This window comes from Antechinus flavipes, chromosome 1 (genome assembly GCF_016432865.1).
Source record: "Antechinus flavipes isolate AdamAnt ecotype Samford, QLD, Australia chromosome 1, AdamAnt_v2, whole genome shotgun sequence".
NCBI classification, from domain to species: domain Eukaryota; kingdom Metazoa; phylum Chordata; class Mammalia; order Dasyuromorphia; family Dasyuridae; genus Antechinus; species Antechinus flavipes.
Genome location: NC_067398.1, coordinates 156,947,089 through 156,970,670, shown reverse-complemented (window position 1 = coordinate 156,970,670; position 23,582 = coordinate 156,947,089). Strand labels below are relative to the sequence as shown.

At 33.7% G+C, this 23,582-nt stretch overlaps 1 protein-coding gene across 4 annotated transcripts in view; it reads right to left on the bottom strand.

Moving 5' to 3' along the window:
- AP3B1 (adaptor related protein complex 3 subunit beta 1) overlaps positions 1-23,582 on the bottom strand; it is a 320,898-nt gene that overhangs the window by 1,467 nt on the left and 295,849 nt on the right. For 2 of the 4 annotated variants that reach the window (XM_051991812.1, XM_051991811.1), the window contains exons 25-26: positions 16,292-16,389; positions 10,563-10,701 (exon numbers count right to left, since the gene is read on the bottom strand). In XM_051991812.1, the coding sequence (XP_051847772.1) occupies positions 10,563-10,701; positions 16,292-16,389 (237 nt within the window). The other 2 variants (XM_051991813.1, XM_051991814.1) reach the window with 2 other exon arrangements.

The window sequence follows — 23,582 nt, the reverse complement described above, 5'->3', positions numbered from 1 at the left end:
TACATTCCAAGACACGAAAAACCTACTAATTACACGGAATTAAAAGCAAAACTAGCCTTTTAAACCCTGCAATTGACTGAAAAGCCATTTTGAACACAATGAACTTCTGTCAATCCTGCTAATTCATTCTTCATGCACAGCCAAGCCCCAGAGATAGGAAGGAAGGAGATGGCAACTATCTAGGCCTCCATATTCCATAAGGAACGAACCCCACTTTTTTGGGGGTACTCATGACAAACCAGAGCACAACAAAGTTGTTGCACATGAGCTTTTGAAAACACTAACAAGTGTAGAGCAGGTCTGTGACCCGCTGTGACCCCACTTTTCAGGGCCAATCCCTTTTCCCCTTTCTGAATGACACGTGTCTGAATCAGAGCCATCTGCCTCAATTTGCGCAACATCTTCAGTCACAATAGGACCCAGTTAGCCCTGACAACAGCTCACAATACATAAAAATAAAACTGCTGGGCTGATAGCACACTGTGGGCTATTCAGGAGCAAACCAACTGGTCAGTGTCTCATGTCTGACAATTAGCATGGGCCTTGCACAGTGCCTACTGGAGTCCTCAGGGATCTGTTTAATTACCATCAACATAAAAGAGGGAGTTTATCAGGAGACACTCAAAAAAACTTCACTCCAGACTTAATTAAAATATTAGCCACTTAAGCAGGAAGCAGATTCTCTTTAAATGAGAAGTAATTTCTTTTTTGATTTTTTTTAAAAATCACATCAAAATCTCATAACACATTACTTTCATATTTTGGGGGGAAAGCTAACAGGCCATTTTTGGCCCTAAATATAATCATCAAGAACAGTCTCCCAACAATAATTAGAATAATGCATCAAAAGGAAAACAAATATGCTAATTTTGCTCAAGTGAAAATACTATCAACACTTTTAAACACACTGGGCATTTGTAAAGGACATCAAAAAGAATAAAAGTTTTTTCTGCTAAGGGAGGTAACTCTTCAACTTATTGGCTGAAGGTCAGAAAAGTGTGAGTGTGTGTATCAAATATATCATATATATGTATATATTTATGAAGTTCTAATACACACCAACTTACTTTCTGTTAGACTCAGTCTCAAGAGACCAGGCAATACATGTTTAATTTCCATTTTGAGGATCCACACCTCTTAAATAACCTTTCTTACATGAACCTTATCACAGGCCAATGGGATTTTTTTTGGTCCAAAATTCTGAGATATTTCTGCCTCCTAGGAAAATCACATTTGTGTCAAATCAGGTTACCAGAGGCTAGCTAATCACTTGAGCATCCTGTTTATTACAGTTACTTTTGTCTATAATCTTGGCCATTCCATCCATAATGTAAAGCCCCTTACTTCTCCAGTTGATTCTGACAGGTTTATAATTGTGTAAACAATAGTCTTATTAGTCCCTTTATTTACTTAACACTTGTGTCATGGGACCACAGAGGAACAGATTATGTCTGAATAGGAACACAAAAGCCTGTAGTTTTCAGTTTTAGTGCTGCATAGCCCCAAGGCACGTTTTTACTTCTTTTCTATTAAAAACTTAAAGTGGTAGAGAGCCAATGTTATGATAATGCAAAATTCATCAGAGACATGTGTCAATTTTGGTGTCACTATGTTTATGCAGATTAAAATTAGTTTCTTGTACATGTTCTTTAAATTCTATTACCACCAGATTCTCAAAATGCTCTAACAAATAAGGACAGGAAAGAGATATGGTATATATTTGCTCTGCAGTGGAATCATGCTAAACAAATCATTCGGGCAAGAGAGCTGTTAGCTAGTATAAAAGCAACTGTGTTTTTAACAAGGTCTCTGTATTCTGGTGGGCACCAGTGTTGGAAGCAGTGCTTTAAAGAAGACCAGAAGATCAGATGTTCTGACATTCTCATTTCACAGTTCAAAAAAGATGTATTTAATTGGAACACAGTGTGATCACAGTGTGGTTTGTTTTGGATTGTAAAAAACAAATGTATATGCCACACCCCTCCCCCAGCTTAATATGTCAGGGAGCCATAAGCTCGACTACAGTTCCAACCTAGTGTCACAAGGTGATCACATTAGAAGTATTTCTAAATAAGTTCATGTAAGACAAAGTTACTAATTTTTAGATGCAAGATTAAAGATCAGGAAGTCCACCAGCACCAATTATGCAGCTAAAGAAAGTGTCAGCCAAGATCATTAGAACATTTAAGCTGTACCTGGCTTAAAATACACCCTACACTGGTGACATTTTTCTTCCTCTGGTAGGTGTTTGTTTCCAAGTTGGATCAATATTATTTTGCTTCTCATGCATACTGAACGTGTACTTTGACTTTAACCACATAAACTAATTTTCTTTTTTGGTAACTCTTACAATCTTCAAAAACCTTTATGCAGAACTTTTCTTTTTTAAAGAATACTATCATTTCCAGCTCAATTTGGCCCTTTTCCTATTCTGAACTTTTTCTTTCCTTCATATAAAGAAAAGCACATGCTTTTTCAAAAGAGATCTTGGTGAATGTGCAATGCTAAGCTTTTATAACAAAGTTCTTGTGATACAGGGAGGGTCTACTAGACCAACCAACCTCGAAAAACAGTAACAGAGTAAATGAGAACAAATAAGTGGGCTGACAGTTAAAAATGTATTGTCTATTTAAGATGGGTTCTATCTTATTAAGCGGTATTTTTCATAATTTTTCAATTCATTTCCTACCAAGGACTAGTTGCTTAATATTACTCAATGAAACCCAGGATTTTAGCTCTAGGAAACTTTACAGATCATTCCAACCATTTTTAAAAAAATTATACATATGAAAAAAATGGGGACCAGAAGTGATATGACTTTGTCCAGGAACATGCAGGTTACCAATAGCAAGGATATGCTTATATTTCACCTTGCCAAATGGATGTCCACAGATATAAGATACTGAGATGTTGGCATTTAATATTTTGAAGCACATAAAACATATAAAAATAGGATTTTAAAAACAAAAGAAAATAAGATAGATATTAGACACCAAATAATATGTTCCAGTTTCCTGTAAAGTTCTTCTATCTGAACTAATGATAATTAGAGTGACCAAAACCAGTCAAATAACAACAAATGAGATAACAATGGTATCAAAAACATATTCTTTCATGCACTTAAAATATATTTTCTCTGGTTTTGTGAAAATCTGCGTGGGGATTTCAAGTCCCCTTAGCTTGAGTGAATAAAATAATCTTTTATCTAAATGTAAAGCTGTTTAGATACTTATATTAAAATAATCTTTAAAATAATATTTGTCTCAAAAGCTTCATGAATTTTCTAGGGTATTTCAAAACAGAATTAAAATAAAAACAAAACAAAACCCCAAAACACAGAACAAGATTTGCTAGAGTTAATGCAAACAGCTCTAAGACATGCTTTTTTCTTCTCTTGGGTAGCCTTCCTGGTCTCTGATTTTTCTATTCTGAGTTCAATTTTCTCCTGTTTTCTGTTCTACTGGTTACCAGAAGCTGTGACAATGGCCCACTCAGGCTAGAACTTTTTTTTTTCCTACCCTGTACATGAAGCCTTCAATTACTGCCTGCTGAAGCAGACAGAATCCTATTAGTAAGAAAGACGATCACAAGATGCAATGCCCTGCCCTCGCTGTACAAAAATAATTAGTCCAAAGTTGACAAATGTGTAATGAAGTTGCACAATGCTTGTATGTAAGAAATCCTGGCTTGAATTAGTCTCCTACTTCCAAATACCAAAGTGAATTGCTATGGGACACTATTTTCCAAAAAAGTGAATGAAATAAACACTTAAAAATTGTTACTATCTTATTAATTTAACTTAGCAAATCAGAGCAATAATCCAGAAAATATTTTGAACAGTGAGAAAAACATATAAATTTTTTTGAAAACTGGATATAAAATAAAAATACATTTTAAGAGCAACCCTAGGGTGCTTAATTAATATTGAAAGAAAAGTTTACATTTAATTCAAATGTCAACATCTCCCTTTTGTAATTTCCAAAATTAATCCTTTGATACCAAGATGTAATACACTCAGTTAGATAAAAATAATCTATCCCTATCACTATTTAGTGCTAGCTAGTCTGGTTTTTAAAGATACTAAACATCTCCATATTCTAAACCAACTAGTTTTTATTCAGTGACATATTCTCTTTCTTCCACAGAGTAAATTCAATTTATTTCCCAAACTCTGAAGGTGGGAAGAAAAAATCTACCCCCCTTCCCTTCCTAGGGTTGGGGGGGGGGGGGGAAGAAGGAGGGAGGAAACACTCCACCCAGACTGGTGGAAGGGAGGAAAAAAGATTTAAAAACAAAAGAATTAAAAGCTTCCATCCCCAGTACCTTAAACCACAATTCTTAAATTATTATCTCTTGTTTAGATTCTTTTTTTTTTTTTTTGAGTAGTAAAGAGTCTAGCAGAAAAAAGCTAGAAAGAATACACTTTCTGTTATTTTTGACAGAAAACTGTCCTATTCACAAATTTTGGCCATCACAGCATAATGTGCCTCACAAAGGGTAAAATAAAAATGCTTTCATTTAAAGTCATCATTCCGATTTAGTTGGCTTTACAAATATTCAATATGCCTTCTGGTCCACAGTCAGCTGTGAAGTCCCTGCTTGATTTTTCAAATAATACCTACATATCCTAGTTCAAAGCAGTCAGACACAAAAGCAGTGCTGCCCTCTAGTGGACAACAACCACTTTGTGAAAGAAGCATGGATTTTGATTAATTTCAAGTCTAAACAGGTTCTAAAAACCTTTAATTTTATTTCAGAATCAAAGTCAATCAGATTCAGTGGGGACGCCCAACCCACTACTACCTATACAACTCAAAAAACGAAGGGGGATTCCTGGAAGATAAAATAAGACATAAGAAATAAATTATACATTACTGGACTAATTGGGACTGGCTTAGCAGAACAATCCACTGATTTGAAGGATATGTTCTTTTAAGATTGAAAATAATTATGTATTATATATAGAAAGTTTACTCAATAAGGATCATCACATATGGAGATTAATGGTTATATGAGTCAAAGGGTTAGAGAAGAACCAAGCTCATTTTGAACACTACCTGAGTAAAGATCACTGTCACTACTGCTATTCTAAGTCTGAAAGGACAAAACAAAATGCCTTTTGAATGTTTTAGGTTAAAAGTTGGACTGCATGTTGCCATGGATATACTGTTTCACTTACAGCTTGGTTTTCCCTTAATAGCTAATAACAAACCTATTAGGTAAAAAAAATTTACAAATAACAATAATAATAACCTAATGGGTAAAACAAATCTATTCCACTCACATTATATCTATCTACAAATTAAGAATATTGTTTCTATTTCACAAACACAACAAATATCTGTACAATTAATAAGGGAGAGGTAGAACAAGACTTAGTCAAGAGTATAAAAGCAATAATGAAAGTTTTTCTGTATTGTTAATTCAATAAACTACGAAGTAACATGAAATCAGGGCAAGAAAAAGCTTTCAATCAAGAAGCATATTTTTTAAAAGGGCTAATTTATCAACTATAAAAGGACTAACATTGGGCAGTAACACAAATAATCAGCTATTCTTATCAACAAAACTTGTACCATTTAATTGTTATCATCTTAGTAATTTGATTTAGCATATCAGAGCAACAATCCAGAAAATATTTTGAACAGGGAGAAAAATGTATAAACGATATATTTTTTAAAGTTGTAATGTAAAAATATATTTTAAGAGACAATCCTTGGCATTCTCTCTGGCTGAATGAGAACTTTGATTAGTTTAGACTAATGATGTCAAGGGGCCACTAAACTCTACATTAGAATGCCCATGAGAGTTTACTGACTTAGAAAATCACATGTTAACATTATCTATGTTTTACTTTGTTAAATTTTTCCCAATCACATTTCAATCTGGCTTGGCCTAACTTGAGAGTGTTGTGGATCACATGTCTCGGCAGCATGTTTGACACCTCTGGTTCAGAGTACTCAAAGTCTGAAATTTTTTGTTTCTTATGGCCACAGATTATTTTAAATCAAATTCTATGTAAAGATAAAGCTATAATGTACTGTTGTAATTAACCACAATGTACATCTTGTTTGAGTACTTAGCTATTATGGAGACAAGAGTGAAAAAACTAAAATAGCTTTTATCTATTACATTCACTAATCTTCCATCTACCAAAAATATATCTATTTATAAGGAAGAAAATTGGATGTGTAGTAGTGATCTCTTGTTTTTACTATTAGGTCTGATTATGTAGTCTGTACTTTGTTCTGCCGTTTTTGGTCATTTCAATGCTCATTAACATTTTTAGTACAGAATCAGCTAACTAAATAAAAGATAAAACTCTAACCAGTTCATTTTGCTACTAATTAAAAATCAGGTTAAAGGCAATACAGAAAGGAAGTTGAAATAAGCAATACAGAGATTTTTAATTTTCTGAAAACTCGGCTCCTTCCTTTTCTCAGCCCTTCTAGGCTCATCAATGGTGAGCTCTGGAGATGGGGGCCTTGAAGCAATTAATTCATTTGACTATCTTTTCCTAAAATGAATTTAATCTTTTAAAAAAAGATCTACACATATATATTGCCACAAAGAGTCACTTCACAAAAGATACTCCCTACCATCACCACTTTTTTTTGGTAATCCCCCCCTCCCTTGCTTTTCCCCCCAAACAATAAAAGTTAAAAATTCATTTCCTATTAACTTCTAAAAGATTTAACTAGAATCTGACATATTGATTTATTCTGGATTCTGCATACTCTTTATTTACTTCTGTCAGTTTGTCTGTTAGTGTTGCCTGTCTTAGATTATAAGATTATAAAGGGTTGAGGATGTATATATATTCTCTTTGCATGGTACTACCACAGTTGAGAAGGCATTCAATATTCATGTTCTCTCTCTTTTCCTTTAATAACTGAGTTGTCTATATTGTGGCAAAAGCATACTGCCTTTTATTAATAATAGTCTTTACTGTGTTTTAATAGCAGAATTTTCACATAGCAAATCTGAGCCACAGATTTTCAAGGCATAATATTCTGATGGACTCTCATGCTACCACTCATTTTTTAAAACAAAACTCTATGTAATGATAGAAGAATTTGATTTTATAACCAAAATAATTTTATCAGTTAATATGTTCCTTTAATGAATGACTATATAGAACCTATTATTGCTTTTTAAAATAAAGTGCAGAAATCATAATACATTTAACAGCCTTTTTTTTTTCTCCCATCAGCAAGACTATTTATTTTGTATAGGTGCTATAGAAATTTCATTTTATTTATGTTTAGTCTTGGATAAACTTTTAAAACTTCAACTTCATATCTTGACATTTTTCTACATGATAGGAAAAGAGGATCATTTTCTTACTCTTTTAAACAAAAATTTATTTGAATTTGAAAAGCATCAGACTACCATGTTATTTGATTTGTATTTAATGCTATTCTCAAACTATTCATTCCAATGTTCTATAATCCAATGGCAACAGGAATTTTATCTTATAATAACAATCTATATAGATGAATGTGGGTATTTGTATACGTGTGTATATGTGTGTACTTTTGATTGAATCAGTAAGTTCAATGGTAGATGTGGAAATGCCCTCTATCCACGTAGCTCAGCATTTTCCTGGCTACATAAGAATCTTAGGAAAGTTGACTGAGACCCAAGTGATTATATGACTCATCTAGGGTCACACAGCCAATAAATGTCTGGGGGTAGGTCTTCCTGACTCCAAAGCAGATTCTCCATCCATCATATTATACTGCCTCTCACACTCAGATGTTATTGTTTTTAATAAAAGGTCAAGTAAGAAATAAAAATATATTGTAAGCTTCAGGGAATTTCCCCCAAAACAAATAAAATTTTAATGTTGAATTCTTGACATATAAAATCTTTAAATGTTTAAAAATGTCAAAGTGCCAGATTCAAATACTGCCTCAGACACTTTCTAGCTGAGCAACTGAGAATAAATCACTTAACTTTCATCATCTTCAATTTTGTTATCCGTAGAATGGGGATAATAAAAGAATCTTCCTAACAGAGCTGTTGCGGGGATCAAATAAGATAATGTTTGAACAAGTTTTTGCAAACCTTAGAAGTGCTTTTTATTGGAAGGGGAGGAACTTGTGATTTCACTGGTAATGGGAATTCCTGGTTAAGGGACATCTTTCCTTCACTGCAGGTCAGCATCTCCTCCCTAATTTGTAGTTTTCAATTTATAATCTTAGAGAACTAGCCTAGTGTGGCAGATAGTGCACTGGATTCAAAAGTCAGGGAACACATATTTAGCTATGTGATTCTGGGCAATCCCTCTGGCAAGTAAAAGCTATAGGTAAAAAAAAAAAAAAAGTAATATTTATTAATGGGTCATTCTGAAAGCATGCTGTAAAAGAACTCAGAAGAATATGTATTTTAACATTTAAGGTTAAATACAACACAAACACACAACAATAAACACAGTCCAATATGGAAATTAATAAAAAGTATTGCATTTTTTAAATCAATACAATACAAGAAAGGGATAAAGTGATAGCTTTCATTAGCTATTAATATAAAGTTATTTTAAGTTGAAGAATAACATTTATGTCCATTTTATTCTAAATTTATAGTGCTTTTCATACAGAAAAAGAATACAAATCATATAAAGAAAAACAATTTCCCCTCCAATGTCTTTATGGGATCAATGAATGAAGAACTCTGTATTCACATAATGTAATGGTTGTTCTGGAATTCTAACAGCTCTTCTTCCTCATTATGAAATTCCCTCAATCTCAGTACTGCTATAGATACACTTTGTAAATTAAAAGTAAAATGCAAAAATTAGGAAGACAACTTAAGATTCACACAGTTAGTTGATATGGTAGTTGGTTCACATAGATTCACATAGTTATCTATTATCCATATCTGTTGAGGTTTTCTCTCAACACCATGGACAGCCACATTTTGGCATTCATGACAGAGCAGAAAGAAGAAACAATTTGCCCTATTACTGTTCTTAGTGTAGAAGCATAAAAATTGTCTGCATATTTCTGATCATATTCTAAAAATGAATAGAAATAATTCCTAGATAATTATTGTCTTATATTAACTGTACATTAGCGCTACATACATATATAAAAATAGATATATCTATTAGTATGGATAATTAAGTCAACTGTTAACATGACTTTAAACATTTCAACTTTACAGAGATTCATGCCATCAGTCATGTCAAATAACAGCTAAACTGGCAGATCACACAGTTGGATTTCAGATAGTTCCTCAATAGGACCCTAGACTTGATTCTTGGCATCTCTGACACTGACCAGCTATGTCACCATGGACAAGTGCCTCAACTTCTGCTAGTTTTAATTCTTTATGTATAACAGACAAACAGCAATACTTCTATTTATTTCACAGGTTTTAACCAGCGGGGATTAAATGGTATAAGGCCTCAGCAAGCACAGCATGGCATTTCATTTTTACCTAAGTTAAAAAAAAAAAGTTTTTGGTAATGTTTGTTCTGGAATTCTAACAGCTTATATTATTTGTTATTTATAGAGGCACACAAATCAAACATAACTGTATGCTTTATAAAATGCTGGAGATAATAGGGAACACAAAAACAGGGAGGAAAGAACTTATGACACATTTCATTTTCTTTCTATATTTGGAAAACTGGAGCTAGCTGTAAATGAAGAAAATATTTATCTCTGAGAGGAATTAATCATCTATTATTTTAAAGGCTCATCTAGTTCTCATTATTGAACCATAGGATTGCATATCTATAATGGTACTGATAAGACTACTTTTTGAATTTAGGCCCTTTTAACTTCACTTAGTATTTTCATTTCTATTCTTTCACTTTACAGTCCTGGAAAGCGGATAGGACAGGTAATCTCAATTGATAAAAGAGAAAACTGAGCCCTGGAGGTGTTGAAAGAATTGTTCATGATCCCCAGCCAAATGGTTTTATGGCTGGGATGGGTTTCTGGTTTTGGTTTCAAAGATCATTGGATTTAAAACTGGAAAGAACCATAAAGAATATATATCCAACCTTCTTATTTTACAGCTGAGGGAACTGAGTGCCAAAGTCAAGTGACTGGCTTAAAGTCAAGTCCTCTGAGTCTAAAGTCAGAGCTCTTTTCATTAAACCACACTGCCTCTTCTCTGTAAAATGGCATTGGGGGTTGCAGGGGAATAGTGTTGGACTAACTCCTTTTCTGCTTTAAAATTTTGTCTCTAGTGAGAGAGCAAGAAACCAAACTTGGAACTCTTAACTATCCCCACAATAAGGCAGGAGTTCAGAAGTTATCTAGACTAAACAGAACCTAATGTGCACTTCTCTCACAATATCCTGGGACCAGGAGTCATGTAGTCTTTGCTTGGAAACCCCTAGGAAGGGGAAGCCCACTCCCCTGGGAACAGCTCCACAGATTGTGTTTTTGTGATGTCATAGGCTGGATCCAACCACAGGTACCATAAAAAAGACAGACAAATATACCAGGGGAATATCATTTTCAAAAGACAAATATGAATCAAGGATTTTACATTTATATACATCCATATATTTTTATTACATTGTTTGTTAGTGAAAAAATTACCTATGTATGTTATCTTGTCCAGAAGGGACTATGCCTAGGTTGGCTACATTTACAATCTTCTGAAGTATCACAGGGGGAGTAGAATTCTGTGGTGAAGCAATGATTATAGCTGATGTTTCATTCATTCCTGTCAGCATTCCTGTAATATTAAAAGGAAAATCCGTTATAAGCTCATATCTTTATGCAAACCACATTTGAAAAAAAAACCAATGCCTCCCAGCCTGTGTTTTTAAAGAGTTATTTTTATTAACAAAGTAATCCCTCAAAATGTATGCTATAAGTTAAATTCATAATAATTAAAAAATGAACTGCTACTATTTCTAGATAATTACATATTCCCATCACAGGAAAAATGTGTGGAAATATTATTTCCTGATGCAGTCAAAGCAATTTTCCCCCCTTAATGGATTTGCTCAAGTACTAAAGGATAAAATAGCAGAAATACAAAGATGAAATCTCAATTTCAGTTCCTTTAAAAATATAATCAATTAATCTGAGACTGCATAAACAAGCTTTTTCCCTTTCAGCTTATAAATATTCATTCAAACATATTTTATTGAGACATGTTAGTTGAGGGCAAATCATAGTGGATTCTGGAATTATGAGCAGCCATTATCTGAGGACTATTCGTCCCCATGAACTCAAAACGATCAAAGTTACCTTATCAATGATTCACTCAGTTACCACTTGGCTTGTGAAAAGGTACATGCGTACAAGTTACACCTGATAACAGCTTTTGACTAACTCATGGGACTATAATTAAAGAATTACAACTTCAGCTATTCCAGGTGCAAAAACCATAAGTAGAAAATAAAAGAACATTTCAGTTTTTAAAGAAACATGCAATAATACTATTCTATATTTTAGAAAGACAACTAAGTGAATTCAAATCATGAACAAAAGGAGATGGGGTTAACACAAGACATGCCACCAATTTTGGAAAAAAAATTATCTCAAAATTGTTATGTGAACAAACATACCATAAAGCAAAATGCTTGCTAAATTATTGCAACTTAGTACGTAGGTTAAAAATAAAAATCAAGTATCACAGATTAATACCTGTGACTCCCATGTGACACTGAATAAAAGTTGAAACTTTGGGAAAGTTTTAAACGTATATGATAATTTACAATGTTCACAGAAATAACAATTTGATTCAAAACATTTTCCTTAAAAGCTCTCTATTTTCACTGTTGAAGTGTTTTATTTGTGTTAAACCTGAACCAAAATAAAGAGGAAACAAACTCTCGTAATTAGCAGTAGGAAGATACTAAAGGCCACCATCATAATCTGATTCATGCAGCAAAACATCAAATATGATTACCCAGCTTTGAGCAAAGAGAAGCTTTAACCATTATCAAAACTCTGAGAACAGTTATATTCTGTCTTCGACTGTTTAACTTTAATATTAGGCAAAAGCTTTAAAACCTATACAAGCAGTCAGATGTTGCTTTTAAGCCAAGCACAGTGGCTGCCATAACACTGCTGAGAGATGTGTGTACTCATTTAGGATTTAAACCTTCTCCATTAAGCTCTATTGAAGAGCGACTGCTGAATAAATGAATGCAACTATGTTTATGTTAAAAGCCTGTTTCCCGCAGCATGTAATTAAAGGAAATGTTGTACAAAGCCAGTACTTTTGTCAAGCTCCTGTAAATGGAAAGATGGATAGCACTCAGAGAGGTGAATGCATTGCTTCATATTTAACCTTAACACTCTTGTCATTAATGGTTTGTCTAACTTGTTCTATAAAAGACAAGGTACTGCTCCATTGAAGTAAAATTAAAAAAATCAACTAAACCATGCTTTTCAGAACAGAAGATTCATTATCGTCAGCTAATGTATTGGCATAAAGCAAAGTAACATCCTATCAAGTAAGGCACACATTCAATCTGCCTTCCTACCCCCCCCCCCCTTTATTTTTAACTCATGCTGTTTTATTGTTATAGGCAATTTGTACCACTCAGCATGACAGTGTAAACTGAATCAAGATTAATTTACATGCAAAAGAACACTTAGGAGAGCAGCATGGTAAGCAAATGTATTGTCTCGATTGCTGAGGTGGAAAAGAACCTGGAAAGAAAAAAAGGTGTTCTAATTAAGGGGCATCAAATATGATTGCTTGGGGTAGTTAAGGGCCAGAAAATAGTAAATGTCTGACCATTTAAAGAATTAGCATCTTGCTGGCTAGGAACACCTAAGACGGATGCATAAATCATAATAAAATTAAGTAAACATTCTAGGTTTTTTTTAAACCCCAGGATTTTCTAAATGAAAATATATCAGGTGTTTTCAAATTAACTAGAAAGAGAATTTTGCAAAGGTTTCATTTAAAGTTTCACCTAGGAAGAGATTCTAAAATCTTATCAAGTTACAACAATCATCCATACCGAACATTTTAAAACAATAAGGCAATATGTTTAAAAAATTAATAGCAGATTATTGAAAATTCCCAGTTTTTAATGCTGCATTATTACTTGTTAGAATTTATCATAATTTTGATCAGAGTCATGAATAACAATCTGTGCTAATTAATTATTACCAATACACACAAAATGATAAAAGGAATAAAATTAAAATTATTTTTTCTAAAGCTTTACTTTGCTAATTTATTTTATATAGAGAAAATGAACAGGGAATAGGTGACAGGGTATGGTATTTGAAATGGAGTTTCAAGACATTAAATATGTATGGATATATACACATAGACATGCCACATAGATGTATATATCTAGAGATATGCACACATGCATACACAAACAAAATGATCTTTGAATCATCCACAGCATCTGATGTACCATATCACATAGTTAGAACATTAATGTAGCATCTGTCGAAGACTCTGGAAACATGGATGGTACGGTTAACTTGAAAATGGATAAGAAAAAAACAAGACAAAATCAACTGCCTATTGTATTATATTTCTAAAACAAGTTTCACAAATCAGGCATATTCAGTCACATATTCCAAAAACCCCAAAACAAGTAATGCAAGATTTGAAAAGGATGATAAAACAATTTGTTTTCTTATGTAGCACTGGGATGTCCATTTGAAATATTTTCAATTACTCTTATGCAAATTTTTAAATGAGGTTCAATAGAAACTTATTTTTAGAGTTATTTTAAAGAAACAATCAGTCATCTTTAAGGTATGAAAATAGAAACATTTTCCCTAGGTTTTTTAATTTATATTTTCCCACTTGAATTGTAAGTAACAAATTGAAGGTATCTATTTAGTTATAAAATATTTTTTTAAAAAATTTCTCAAATGAGATACTAAGTATGTAAATTAATTTCACTTAAAGAAGAAAGAAAAGGTAAACCTAACATGCAATGAAATGTCTAAGTCTCAGACTAACCTGCATTTTACCTTAGAAAATGTTGAACTAATGAAATCTGAGTACGTTTATTTTTATTTTGGATTTTCACTTAAGAGTCAAATCTGGAATTTTTCTCTGAAATAAGCTAAGCTGTTCCTAGAGTTGTGTAACAAACAAATACATATGTAAAGTTGAGGACTGAGACTTCAAATACAAAGGCTGTTGTAAAACAGCTGAAATCTCTAACTAGAAAGATGCTATAGAAAAGGCTCTTTAAATGTGTGGTAAATTTGCCAGCATCAAGTCCTGCATCAAAGAATGAATTCAGGAAGACAGAAAGAGCAATACAGAAATGCCAAGAGACCTTCATGGATTTACAAATACTTCATATAAACAAATTTTCAAATAGCTTTATTCAGAGTAGCCTTTCTGCTCTATTAAACATAGCAAACAGCTGCCAGATTTATTCAGACAAATAATCAACAACCATAGAAGTAAAATGGCAGAAGAAAAAGGAATTTTGGCAACAACTCCACAGAGAACCAGAGCTATTCTCCAAGTGCACCTTTTCCATGCTTTCATGGTTTTGTATGGCCGGTCAGGAGGAAAAAAACTCCAAAACCAAAACAAAACAACAAACCTTCAGTCACTGCAATGCACAAAATAAATAAATAAATGAAAAATAAAAATACCAAGGAGCAGGGAATAAAAGATGAGGGCAAAAAGAGTATAGAATAACCTGCTGCTTTATTTTTATATTAGCTATAATTTTCAAAAGAGGAACACGCTTACAAATAAATGTGGCAAAGCCTCATTCAGTCACTCATGTCACTCACCTTGGTTTGCTGGGCAGGTGTAAAGCAGTGAGGCAGGCTTTAGCCAGCAAAGGGTAAGAACAGCAAATATAAGAATCAATTCAATTTGTCAATAGGAAAAAAAAAATCACACAAAGCTAATTTTTTTTCTATGGCAATGATCAACTTCCAAGAAAAACCAATGCAGAGATGAAGTGTTATTCTATTCTAGCTGAAAAGATTTCAAAGTAAACAAACCACAAGAATGAATATAATCCCCTCTACATAACTATACACTTCATAGCTGGACATAGGATTGTTCTCTTGTCCTTCGTTTCTTTATAAATACACATTATTTCATCTCCATGACAGGACAGAAGGCAAGGAAATACACCCAAATATCTGCTTTACTACACTGAGGAATACAAGGAAACATATTTTCCCTTCTCTAATATGGGACCATAATTCTGTATGTTCTATTCCACATCTTGCACAATCTGAGAACCTGGCCGATATTACTTGATGACATTGATACCATGAGGTTTTTAGTTGTCAGTTTGCTAATGATATTGGAAAATGTAGAAAAACAAAGACATTGTGTAGCATTTAAATATTTCCCAAGTATGTAGAATTTTAGAACTTTTTTTGGTAGACGGAGGAAATTGGGAGTCCAGATCTGTGATTCATTAATTTAGGCAGCTTCCATTGAAAAGACTTCCTTGACCAATGCTGGTCGGCACCTGCTGTACAGCTCAGAGCCTTAGAAAGTTGCCTGGGGAAACCGAGAGGTCAAGAGTCTTGCCCAGGTCACATAGTGTGTGTCAGAGGAAGGACCTGAACCCATGCAGTCTTGACTCAGAGGTCTATCCACTTTGTCATGCTGCATAATCAGTGTGTCCTCTAAGGACACCTAAAGTTATTTCCTATTATTCATATAAGGAAAGGCTCAGTCCAATTAGCAGTTGCGTTTGAGATGAGCACCAGAGACATGAACTATACGAAAGTATTTTACATTTAAGGGGTTATTTACAAATGTGTTGGTTCAGATACATTTCTAAAATACAGCATTTCTTCTGAACAGAATTATTCCAGAAGGCAATGAAGGAGTTTGTATATTGGAGCCAGGAATAAGTTTTGAAGGGTAAAGAACCTTAATGTCCTAGGAGAAAAAAAAAAAGTACATTAGATGTACATGAGAAATGGTCGTGTAAGGAAAGGTAATATTGACATAAAACACTGTATTACCACACATTCAGGTTTCTAGTTGTTGGTAGGTCCCCAAATTTTGCCATTAACACTAATTCAAAATGCATTAGTGTACCATCAAGTTGACAAACCATAACTCCCAGGTCTAAAAACTTGATTGTGAACTCAATTTATTATGAGTTTTCTTTTTAAAAGACATATTAATCAATTTTCAAATATCACTGGAATGTACATGGCCTATGCTTTTAAGGTTATTTGATAAAGGAAAATCATTAGTAGATTAGAAGAGCATATACCGAAACCCATTAATGCCTATGTATTTCTGATCACTTATATTAGATGACCTGTCAGAAGAGCAAGCAAATGTTATTTGGGATATAAATTTCCAACAAAATGAAGTAATTTCTCACCTTGCTCTCTCCTAAAATCTTTCTCTGACATGGCCACAGGTAAAAGAAGCTCTCCAACAGGTGGCTGGATATTAACACTGAAGCAATCATCCTTTGTACTAAGGGAAGGAAACATAAGACAACTGTCAAAATATTTAATAATTAATATTTTCCCTTAATATTTGTAAAGTTTAAAAAATGCAATTATACTACAAGGTGATTTCCTTTGATTAAGTTCTCTTGAATAAAAGCCCAGGAAATTTACTTTTAGAGAAACAGCAAAGGAGATAATCTTTTCATTAAAAAAGAATAATTAAGGTACATAATTATAATAATTAAAGGCAATTTACATTACATTGTCACTTCCTAAAATGTGGAAGAAAACCAGGGGTAAATTTGTGCAGGTTATATAGAAGATCTAGTCAACTAGAGAACTACTCTATATAGTTTGCTAAATAAAGAAGTAACATATTTCTTTGTCTTCATATTTATAAATCTAAAATATTGAAATTGACAGACTATACTTGTAAGCTGTTGGGAAAAATTCTCTTCTCACAATATAGGGTTAGTCTTTGGTCCAGTTGTGTGTATTCAGTATGATGCTATACTTTTGCTAAATGAATTGTAACATTCATGTTTTTACAAAAGTTCTAATTCACTTTCAGAATTGTCTCTGAACACTACAAATGGTTAAAAAAAATACTTCAAAATGAAGGTAACATTAAACTTAATGATAACATCTTTGGCTTAGTGGTTTTGAAATTCTAGAATGATATTTTTTCCATTCCAAGTAGGTGGCAATTTTTTTTTTGTCCAGATCTTTTATTTCCATTATGGAATTCTTCCTGGTGAGGAAATTCCCTCTGCTAATAAAGATCAGTCCAATCTACAACTTATAGGCTTACAGAGTTGTCTGCTGTCCACCTAGAGATTAAATAACTTGCCTAAGGTTAACCAATCACCAATGACTTATAGGTGGGACTTCAACCAATGTCTCCTGGCTCCAAGACTAGGTCTTTATTCAGTATGAAACACTGCCTATTGATTAGCAAATAACATACAAAATATTTCATTTAAAACTTCATTGTAGTAAGAACAAACCAGATTTATATAGCATTTTATGTGCTTAACAAAACACTTTTCTCACAATATCCCTGAAAAGTAAGAAGTATAAGTATCATTATCACTAATTTAAAAATAAAGAATCAGAGGCTCAGAGAGAAGATATGAATTGTCTATGGACCCACAGGTAAGTGTTAGGATTTGGATCAAATCTAGATTATCTGATTCTAAGTCAAGTGTTCTTTCTATGATACCAGCTCTACCAAATTAAACTCATTAATAGGAGGGGAAAAAAAAACCTAATTAATAACCACTGTATTTGAATGAATTCAGAGCTTTAAAAAAAAATTTTTTTTAAGTCTGATGCTTGAAGTTGGATGGATGGCCAAAAGTAGCTGACAAACCATATCTACATTTATACACACATATATATGTGTGTGGGTGTTTTAGTTTGTTCCAGGAAAACCACCATACCTCCTAGAAAATATTTACAGACTGACCTGATTAAAATAATGAATAAAAACAAAAGATGAATGATTTCATGCATGTAGGTATTCAACCCATCAGTGTAGATAGATCATAATCTATCTCCATGTTTTAGTAGAGAATTTTCACAAATAGTTGTAGTTGAAAGAAAACTTTTCTGGTGATAACTGTAACTCAAAAGCCTAGAAGTGAAAGGGGCCTAAAGGGCAAAGAAATCCAATTCTGGACAAACATTTCCCTTTTGTCATACCCATCAACTTGTAGTCCACTCCCACAGCAAGGAATGAGGCAGCCCATTCAACTTGTAGATAGTGTTGAATGGTTGAAATCTATGGTCCAGCCATATTAAACTTCCTGCTCTTCTAACAACACCTTATGTTGACTGTCCCCCATGCCCAGAATGCTCCTCACACCACCCATCTGAAGTTCTGCTTCCCTTTAAGTCTTCAAGGTCATCTTCTGCATGAAGCTTTTTCAGCCCACTTCTACTCATTCCCTGTTAACACAGATCCTCTGAAGGTTAACTTTTCTCTCTGTTTTGCACATAATTATATATGTGCACATAGTCTCCCTCGTTGAAAAATGAGTTCTTGGGGACAGGGAATATTTCACTTCTACCTTACATCCCCAGAGACTAGCACAGTGCCTGATACACAGTAGCTGCTTGATAAATGCTTGCTGATTGGCTCATTAGGAGGTTTTTCTTTCTATAGAGGTAAAAATCTGTCTCTTGGCAACTTCCATCAATTACTCCCTTTGGTACACTGTAGCTAAACACAAGTCCTTCTCCCACATGAAAGCCTTACAAATACTTGAAACTATTATCATACAAGTTTTCTTTTTTTCAGGATAAATATCCCCAGTTCCGATTGAGTTTTGCCATTATTCTGTCATCCATTATTACATTTCATCAATTCCAAGCAGTTTCAGTCCTTTGATCCTTCTATTTTCTCCAAATAACCAAACAGCAAAACTATCCACACTCCATTCTGTTATCCTCAGTTTTCCTCAGCTCATCCTTGGCGTTTTCTCTCTTGATCCCTTTGACCAATTGTGCCATGTATTTGTATGCCTCCTCTATCACAATTAGTTCTATACTTTGAAAATGAACACATTCCCAGCCAAAACTGTTGACTTAAACTGTACTTTAGAGTTTATGCTACATGGTAATTTTGCTAAAAGTTTTTCCTATACCATATTTTTAACAACGAAGTGAGATTTTAATCTATCAACCAACAAGTTAAAATATTACTGGGAGAACAGAACCACACTAATATTGACAGTCTCCTTATAAATGATCTGAAAAAAAAAATACCAGAAAGAAGTTGTAACTAAAAGAAAGAATGGTTCATAAGTCAAACATGAAGGAGCAAATAAATTATGTGGCAAAGTTGATTTCATCATGTGCCTGAAGATGGTGAGAAACACCATTTCAGGGAACATCTGGTCATCTTCTCTTGCAAAGCTCATGATCAGAATAAGCAAAAAACCTACAGTGAAGTTAATTGCTGCTTCTGTACTAATAAGTGCTGCTGAAGATAAAGTAGAGAAATTTTATAAACTCAGATTATTCGTACCAAGTCAACATACATGTTACTATTTAGTGACCTTATAAACAAAACAGTGCTAAAACAAAACAAAACTAAAAAAATATGCAACTTGACATAAGCCAAAGAGGGAAGAGAGACCTATTTCCTTATTTCATTTCATGGACAAGTTTATTTATTATATATCATGCAATTTTATAAAGAAATTTTTAAAATAAAGAACACAGTTTTTATAAGGAAGGAAAAAAAAACAACAACACTTTTCATTACCTCTCTGGACAATATGCACTTTCATAACGATGGGAAGTTAAGCAAGCTGACCCATGGACTACATCTGTTAGTATATACTTTATTCCCTATATACCACTCCTTACTCCATTCTGCCCTGCCAAAACTCTCTCTCGTAATAAAGAAAAATAATCAAATGAAGCTTTCAGCAACTGTGTCCATCTGAGTTTGCCACATTTGGCATTCATAATACTCTACCCATTTCCCTACCAAGCAGGGAGGAGTCACCTCCAAATCACTCTACTTTTCTATCTCAGTGACTTTCCACATAGACTGGGTCTCCCTTCCTCTGCTAACTTCCTTTAAGTAGTTCCTTCTACATCCCTGAAGTGGCCTCAAGTATCTTGAATGCAAGGACTATTGAATTTTTGTCTTTTATCCCTACAGTTTAACATAGGACTTGTCATATAACAGGCACTTAATAAATGTTTGTAGATTGATTGTCCTCTTGAATCAATAATGGTCACTGCATTTAAACTACATTCAGGTGCCTATGTTGTTTTGGTATATGTGTATGTGTGTGTATGTATGAATATATATATTATTGTAGTCATTGTGTACCTTTTACATACCTATATATTATTGGAGTCATTGTGCACTTTTTTCCTGAAAAAGCAGAAGCTTTCTTCACTCTGCCTAAGTTCATATAAATCTTCCTATCCTTCTCTGAATTCCTCTTTATACTAGCCAAAAGTGCAATAATATAGCATTACATTCATATACTATAACTCAACTATTATCCAATCAAATGGCATCCATTTCCTTTCCATACATCTCTACTCTATCCCCTTTGCTACCACAAAAAATGCTATGATATTTTGGTATTTATGGGATCACTGTCTTTGTCATGTCAAAGCTTAAATTCAATATGTCTAAAACTTAACTCATCTTTCTTCCAAAACCTTCTTCCCATCCTAATTTCTCTCATATTTTCAAGAGTATCACTTTCTTTTCACTTACCGAGGCTCAACCTCCTGCATCATTTTCAGTAGGAGAAAGGAATTCCTCTCTCTTTCCTCTCTTATTCACACTCCTATATCCATCTAATGTCAACTCTCCCTTTCTAACACCTCTCACATACACTCTTTTCCTCTCCACTGAAACTGTCATTATGCCGGTCAGGTCCTATCACCTCAAAGCTAAATTATTATAATAGTTTTCTAGCTGTTCTCCCTGCTTCAGATTTCTTCCTCTCCAGTCTAGCCTCCATACCCATCCATGTTATCATCCCCCACCTCTGGATCTCAGCATGCTTAAAAACTGGTGACTTCCTATTACATCCAGGACCAAATACACAATCAAGTCAATAAATATTTCTTATGAGTCCATTATGTGTCAGGCACTGTGCTAAGCAATGGGAATACAGGGGGAGAGGGAGAAGAGAGGTAAGAGAAAGTCCCTGTCTTCAAGGAGCTTATGATCTAATGGGGAGACAACATGTAAGCAAATGTACTCAAAGCAAGCTATATACAGAATAAATGGGAAATAATTAATAGAGGAAAGGTACTAGAATTAAGAGGGGTTGAGGAAGTTAGGATTTAAAAGAATCTTTTGCCTTTTTTTTTTTTAAAAGCCCTTAATAATTTGGTTCTTTTGCACTTTTTAATCATCTTTCACTTTTACTCCCTTTCTAGTAACACTGTCTTTCTTGGCCCCTTGTATACAACACTTTCATACACTTTCATATCTCCATACCCAATGCATTTCCAGACATCTAAGCTCAGGCCTGGAATGCTCTCTTTCCTTCTCCCTGACTTCATTCAAATACCAAATAAAATCCCATTTTTTTGCAAGAAACTTTTCCTGGTGCTCCTTAATGCTATTGCCTTTCCTCTAAAGTATCTCCAATCCATTTTGTATATATCTTGTTTATATTTATGTATGTATATATGTATGAGCTTCTAGAGGTCAGGAGCTGGTTTTGCCTTTCTTTTTATTCGTAATACTTAGCACAGTGCCTGGTATAGCAGATTCTTCTTAAATGTTTGCTGACTATCTTTGATTGTAGAGTAGAACATATGTCTGATAGGAAATGCTAGGTGAAAGAATGTGGAAATTTTGTTGACACATTATATTTCCAAGATATTTTTCAGAATAGCTGGCCCAAATCAGAAATTCACAGCAGCTCTACAAGTTGTGAATTGGTCCATGAAAAATGGATTATTAGTTTGAAAAATATTGGTCCAGGAAACCATATCTTCATACTCAGGGACACAGGGAGTAAAAGATACTGTGTGTGTTTATTGTTGATCTTTTTTAAGCCTTTGTCTCAGAAGAGCAAAGTATCCAACAAAATGCAAGTTCAGTACAGCTAGCAAGTTCTTCAAGATTCTCCTATTTGCAGATGACAACATGCTAATTTCAACCCTGGAATTCTACAGAGACAATCACATGATATTTTCTACTTATTCAAAAGTTTGGTCTAACAATCTACATAGGAAACATCAAGTGGATAAAGAACCTATTGTCCAGACTTGAACATGTAGTTGACTAGAGCCTGTTGAATTAATTCATAAGTACATATCTTTTGGACAGAAATTGTAAATAGAGAATAATAAAGACCCAAAATTAACAGGAGGAAGAAGTTGGATTATATTTGGGAAAATGAACCACACCTCCAATGATCCCAAATTATGTTCTAAATTGAGTGATCCTATGTGGCTGTGATCATGAATCACATCAATCTTTATAGATTCAAAAGTGTGATCGGTAGAGAGATACCTGCTGGGCATAATTAGCCTGCAACAGAATACTAATGATTATTTTCAGGAAATGAGTGACATAATGATATCAATCAGGAGATGTGATCAGAAAAGAATGTAAGTTGGTCACTTAATGAAGAGTGAAGAACAAATGGACAATTTGAATGATGAAATGACACTCTTTGAATATTAAAAGACATAAGAGAAAAACCTCCAGTTAAAAAGGTGGGGCATTTATAAATTAGGATATACACAATAATCATAAATAATGAGAACGTATGGTTGAAGGGAATGACAACATTGATAAGATCAAAAATCTACCAAAATACTAAATATTTGGCTGCTAACATTCTACTTTAGTTGGAACATATATTCCTGCAAACATGTTATCACATGTATGTTTGTGTACATCTGTGTGTGTGTGTGTATACAAAGGAACTATATTTCTTTCATACCTGCTAATTGCTCCACAGAGACTAATATATAATTGACAATGAGGATCATTTCTGTTTCTGAACTGCATATGCTTTAAGGTATATTTAATGATTTAAGGGTCATATTCATAAGGTATTGAGAATTGGATAACCATTTAAAGTGTGAACATACCAGGGCAAAGTTATTCTCTCCCAACTAAGTTTCTAAATAATCATCATAATAAGAAACCAACCCATAGCCTCAATGAGACAGCATTCATTGCCCAATTTTCTTTCTTCTTTGATGGAAAGCAACTGCATTCTAAAGCTTGTTTTTATAATTCACAGGCCTTCAGAATGTAGAATTTATTATATTTGCCCTTCTTATATCTATACATCCACAGCAATGTACTTGGAAGAAAAAAAAAAGCATCTATCACACATTCTTGCTTTTTTTCTTCCCCTTTTTATTGACCACCAAGAACAGTACAGTACATCACTAAGCAAAAAGATGCTATTTACTATGCAAAACACACAGTGGGTGATTGGCATCTAAGACCAATTGATCTACACATTACCACTATCTCCCTACCCCCACAAGCACTACTATAAAGCTATTGATTTAAACACTGTCGATCGGTTTCCATTTTCTGATTTTGGGCAGGCCAATTAAGAAAGTGAGTAATTGTGATTACACTGCTTCAGGATCAATTACATTTGATGCAAGACAAAGTGCTCTTTTGGAACACATAAGGAAAATAATTATGATTCTGGGTGCTTTGGTACTAAGCCAATTCCTAATAAAATTTCAAAT